Source organism: Sesamum indicum, linkage group LG7 (genome assembly GCF_000512975.1).
Source record: "Sesamum indicum cultivar Zhongzhi No. 13 linkage group LG7, S_indicum_v1.0, whole genome shotgun sequence".
Classification (NCBI taxonomy): domain Eukaryota; kingdom Viridiplantae; phylum Streptophyta; class Magnoliopsida; order Lamiales; family Pedaliaceae; genus Sesamum; species Sesamum indicum.
In genome coordinates, this window is record NC_026151.1 from 5,823,402 (window position 1) to 5,829,383 (window position 5,982).

The following is a 5,982-nucleotide window of genomic DNA, read 5'->3' on the forward strand; positions in this document are numbered from 1 at the left end:
AAAAACTTTCTCCAACTTTTCAATAGATTAAATTTGAGTCTTTCAAAGTCTTGTGTTTTAAGTTTTCAGTCATAGGGATTTCCTCAACAAGAAGAATCCTCTTTATGCTAAATAGTTGTCTCCTCCTATAGAGGAAGAAGTATCTATATTTTCAACTATTTCTTTAATAAATTAAAGGGTTCTGTTCCATTTGTTCATCCAAAAAATTTTACCATGTCTCTATTATGGAGTATCTTCACGCCCAAAATAGGGCTATGCTGTTTGTTGATGAATGAGCCAAGTTCCTATGAACCATCTGCTGCAGTAGTGTGGTTTGAGGATATCCGTAAAATTAAGGAGTTGGAATATCTAGGAGCAAGGCCGCCAAAATAAGGTACGAATATATGGAGGTGTAATTTTATTTTCGAAAGCATGTTGGACCAAATTAAGAGCATGAAAATGGACTATAAGGGCTTTATCATAAAAATGTAAAATGGTCAAAGGGCAATAAACGCGCAAATTTCGATTGATACAGGGCAAAAACTGCCATACCTATTTATACGGACCTTATTTTGCCATTACCTGCTCTTATGACATTTAAATTTTGTATTGATAAAAATAAAATGTGTTTTACTAGTTAAATGAGAATTTTTTGTAAAATGAGTTGGAATTAAAGAAAGGGTACGATAAAATGATAATTAGTTGTAATAAAGTGTAGTATCGTTAGGAGGTGCTACATTGGGTGATATATTTGAAAACGGAACTTGTAGATATTAAAAAAATATTATTTTCTTGCTAATAAGTATAACACAAATAAAATTAGAATTCAAATCAAATTCAAAATCTGATTAAAAAAATGTATTTTAATGGCAAAAAGCAAGTAGACTCTATATTTCGCACACTTGTGTAGTTGAAAGAAATGAAAATTTTATAGGCTAGACATGCGAAATGCTTCTAATCATCTAAAGATACTTTTAACAAATTTAAATTCTAACAACATGGGATTAGAACTAATAAAATATGATGTAACAATATAACATATAACTGCTCGAAGTGATGACATTATATTTATATCATAGATAATTATTAATATATTAAAAATAATATCAAATAATAAATAATATTAATATACTTAACAACCTATCTTTTTAAATATATAATTTCACTATTTTTTTTCACATTATTAATTCAATAAGGCATACAATATAATAAAATAAATTTAAAAACAAACTAATAAGAAATACAAAAAATAATATTACACATTTTCTAAGTTAACTGAAAATTTGGTACACTAATTTATTATAAAATAATTTATCAGAAAGAGCGAAACTGAATTCTGAAAAGAAATTAGAATTTTATATTTACATATAACATAAAGGGATAATTACACTCCCCTTCTCTGATGTTTGAAGTAATTATACGTAGACGCTTTGTAGTTTGAAAAATTACGTCTATCACCCCTGAAGTTTGGTTCTGTCTAATAAATAAGTCTCTCCGTAAGTCAAAATTCACCTAATTTGATGATATATAACAAAAAAATAAGAAAAAATCTATATTGACCCCTAATTGACTTATTAATGACTTATTACAGGTCCTATAAATCTTTTTATGACCAAATTAACCTCATACATTTTTATATGTTAATGCATGTAAAAAAAACATGTTTTCAACGTTATAAGGATAACTTAGTTGAAAAAAATCTTTTGACCTACAATAAGTTAGTAATCAATCAATCGAGTACAAAAATTAATTTTCATTCAATATTTTTTCAACAAATTTCATGAATCTTGACTAATGGATGGACTTATTTATTAGACAGAAACAAACATCAAGGATGTTAGATGTAATTTTTCAAACCACAGGAGGGCTACATATAATTACACCAAACCTCAAAAAAGAAAAATGCAATTATCTCTAACATAAAATAGTTAAACTTAACAAAAATTCCAATTTAACAGAAGCAATGCAATTTTCATGAATAATCTATTATCTTTTCTGGAATAAGCAAAATTAGGATACTTGATAGAATTAATACACATTTTAAAAGAAAAGCTAAAAGTTTTATCATTTATTTACACTCAACTGGTGACACATTCAATTCAATTAATCCAGCACAAGATCACATAGTTCACCGCTTGAATCACTAGTCGAACTTTTTCATAATAAAAAAAAAAATACCAGAAAAACGCTTTTTATGTCCTCCTATTTTCTAATTTCAACCTGCCGGCCCATTTTATGGCCCAATTGACAGTTCAAAAGGTTTGAGCATTCAATCGGATTGGACTTCAAAACATTGGCTACAATACTTCCAATTATCAAATTAACCCCCTTTTCGAAATTTGATAAGATTAAAGAGTGATTTTAAAAATTTAAACTAACCCTAGCCCATCCTTCTAATAAAACAATACCAAGAAGTTCGAAAATATCTCCACAAAGAATAAATCTTTATCATATCTTCAATGCGCATTTCAAAACCCAAAACACAATTTTCCAGGTAAACATCTTTCCGTCAATTTGCTACGAGTCAAAAGGGATATGAGTGATCAAGAAACCAACAAAGAAATCCATATATCACACATAATAACAACAGGAATAGAGAAACTAAAGCAAATCCAAGTAACAGAAATCATCACAAATATTATGTCGCCCAACCCAATAACCTTGGGAGCTACGAGACCATACACAAAAATGTCAAAATATTCAGAATTTCAATTTATAGCATCCTCATATTTCTGAATTGATGATATTCAAAGTTGACATGACACATTTTGTACTTCACAAAACTAGCCACCCTCGAACCAATGACAAACATGCACCACCCAGCTTTATAACACTATACTTTCCAGCCAACAATAGTGAAATGAGGTATGGTATTAATAAATTTACCAAACACCACATATATACCAGTAAACCTTGTGGCAAACACAACATTGAAACCCAAACCGAAGAGGCTGAAAAATTGAACACAATTCACAACATTGAAACAAAATCCTCTGTCAACAGTTTTAATAAGACTAAACAAGATCAGATTATCATAAAAGAACATCCAAAAAAAACAAATGGAAACAGACAGCTGTGTCAACTTCTAGCCCGCGGAAGATATCTTAAGCAGTTGGACCCTCGGATAAGAATGCCCTTCCTGGTTGACGATTCGCCAATGGCCCATGGCATCCCAGAAGCTGCAAGAGTTTTAACATTTAAGTACCCAATGCAAAGTGCAGAATGTCAACATGGATACGAGATGTTGCTATCAAAAATCAAATGTATAGTTATAATCTGTAAAAAAGGTCTCAATCTAAGGTAACATACCTTGGCATTGACACCATCAGGTAGAATCCTGTTCTCTGATTTCCACTTCACGTAATCCCCGCGGTTAAATTTTGTGAAGCCCCTGAAAATTAAGACCAAAGTAAAATATTTGGGGTGAGGTCTTCAGTATAAATTACATGATATGAGTCATCAAAAAGACCAAAATGAAAAGAGGTGTTAAGAAGCTAACACACCATTTTCTGCTAACAATTATCCTTTGACGACCAGGGAACTTGAACTTTGCACGACGCAATGCCTCCTGAGCATGGTGGCTGTTGCCATCTTTGCAACGGACGGACAGAAGAACCTGCCCGATAGCCACACGAGCACAAGTACCCTGAGGCTTGCCAAAAGCACCCCTCATGCCAGTTTGGAGCCTATCAGCTCCAGCACATGACAACATCTTGTTGATACGCAGCACATGGAAGGGATGGACTCTGACCCTCAAATGGAAAGCATCTTTTCCAGCAAACTTGGTCATGTACTTGTTGCATGCAATACGAGCAGCTTCAAGTGCCTCACTGGAGACGTTCTCCTTCTCCCAACTCACCAAGTGCACACAGAAAGGGAATTCATCCACGCCCTTCTTTTTCATTCCCACATCATAGATCCTGATCTTGGGATCTGGAACACCACGGCAATACCGGGATTTTGGGTATGGCTTATTCTTGATTTGGCGGTAACACCTCGCAGGTCCTACACACAAGATATAACCCATCAAGGTCACCACCACTGGTACATTTATGTAAACATCCTAAAAAACAAACGTGCAGTTGCTAATACACCCAACTTTTTGTTTTAACATCTTTTTTCACATACTATACATGCGATTGAAGAGTACACCCACAATTCCTTTCAAATGCTACACGGCCAAAGTCAATGATATTGACAAGGGGGTAAACAGATTCCCATATTTACCAAAATAAAATAAACAAACTCTGGTTTGAAACTCAGCCAATTGACTTAGAAACTCTATGGAATTGTAGCATATCCCTGAAGTGAAAGGGTCAAATATATTATCTTACAATAAAGTTCTGTCAATCAATCATCAAACAGAATCCCATGGAAGCAAAACTAAAGAACTTGACACGTACACAATCTTAGATGGCCGTTCAATTTCACTCATCTGGGATAAACCAGCATAAAACTTCTTAGAGCTCAAAAGTGTAGAGCATAAACTAAGATACCTAAATATGAATATATAGTCTAACTCATTATTATCTACAAACATGACAAAAGCAACCAAATGAATAGAGGCAGACATCATGTGGTTCGTCAATCAATGTATAATACTTAATGTCTACATGCTCAAATAAATGCCCAGACATCAAAGAGAAACGAATCTATAGCTCCAATTAGAAAACCCAATTCCCAATCCATCTCATTCAAGGCAGCACTAACCCAGGCACAAAGAATAGCTCAAATTACACAAGAAAAACCTAACATTTACTGAAGCAGGAAAAATGGGATTTTTGTCTTATGTTTTCTTATGTTTAATTTTGGTAGTTGTGGGGGATCTGTTTTTTTTTTGGTGGGGATTGAGGTAGGTTCTGCTTTGGTGGGTGGTGACTGGTGATTGTTTTCTACCTCACTGAGATCCTGTTTTCCGCCCAATTTGAGGATTTTCATGAGTTAATCTATTTTCATGTGCTTCATAAACCATACTGCGAAAGAAAACCACGAGATGCAGCCAAATCTGTAATCCAAACTTCGGCTATTTAGACTCCTGGGCCAAGACTTAACAACTTCTGGAGTTGGAAATAAATTCCAGTTATGTAATCGTAGTATCAGAAAATACAATTAATGTTCTAACATTTTTACACTAGATGAGATTGTTCATAGCTTTTTTATATTTCAAGAACAAAAGGGGGTGCAATTAAATACATACAAAATTACATGTACTTCCGCACAATCATTTTTCATCCAGAAAAAAAAAATAAAAAGAATCAGCGTTCCACACAATGATTTAACAACTGAAACAAAAGCGTGCACAAATACGTTCAATAGTTATGCGGCTCGTGCCGAAGAAGGAACCCGCCTTCAATTAGTGCGACCTCCGAAAGCTACTAAACTAAAGACCGCGCATTTGTTCGCACCGTAGAAGATAGCAAAACAAACCCTATATTCATTTGATCAAAGCTGCCTGAGAGCACACAGACAAACACACCCGCACACACACACACAGACACCCGAAGAAAAGAAAACCAAATTAAAGCAAGCTGTGGTCGGAAGAAACTTACTTCTTCCCATGGCGAACTCGGCCGCGGATCCACTGAATTATGAGAGAAACAGAGCTAGGGTTTGGGGGTAGAAATGCTATTTATAAGAAATATAGGGTGTGGGCTTACGTATGGGCTTGGGTCATGTTAATGTGAATGGGAGCCCCTTCTGTTGAAAGCAAGCCTTCTAGAAATGCATAGGGCTGACTTGTATGGTTCATCTATAAGGGGAAAATGCTATATTTTTTTTGTCTGATAGAAATGATAATTATATTATAAATAATAATATAATAAAAAAATATTTAAAATACTCACAAATCACAGTTAATAATATTTTTATATTAATTTTTAAATATAATAATTATTCTGCTAATTACTTTTTTTAATTAAAAAAGTGGTTGAATATCATTTTAATACCACTATATCAATAATTTTGATGTATTGGTTTATATATTTTTTATTTATAATATATTTT

At 33.4% G+C, this 5,982-nt stretch overlaps 1 protein-coding gene across 1 annotated transcript; it reads right to left on the reverse strand.

The window, feature by feature from the left end:
- LOC105166377 (60S ribosomal protein L10) lies at positions 2,833-5,677 on the reverse strand. The gene is made up of 4 exons (XM_011085714.2): positions 5,529-5,677; positions 3,483-3,984; positions 3,289-3,370; positions 2,833-3,158 (listed from the first exon to the last, which is right to left on the reverse strand). Exons 1-4 carry the CDS (start codon positions 5,536-5,538, stop codon positions 3,084-3,086), a joined length of 669 nt encoding a protein of 222 aa, XP_011084016.1. The 5' UTR covers positions 5,539-5,677; the 3' UTR covers positions 2,833-3,083.

What these genes read in the sequence shown, in the direction of transcription:
- LOC105166377 (XM_011085714.2), bottom strand. An exon ending in ATAATTGTTAGCAGAAAATG is followed by an intron (nt 3,371 to 3,482) that starts GTGTGTTAGCTT and finishes CTTAATTTTCAG; the next exon opens with GGGCTTCACAAAATTTAACC. An exon ending in CTGATGGTGTCAATGCCAAG is followed by an intron (nt 3,159 to 3,288) that starts GTATGTTACCTT and finishes AAACTCTTGCAG; the next exon opens with CTTCTGGGATGCCATGGGCC.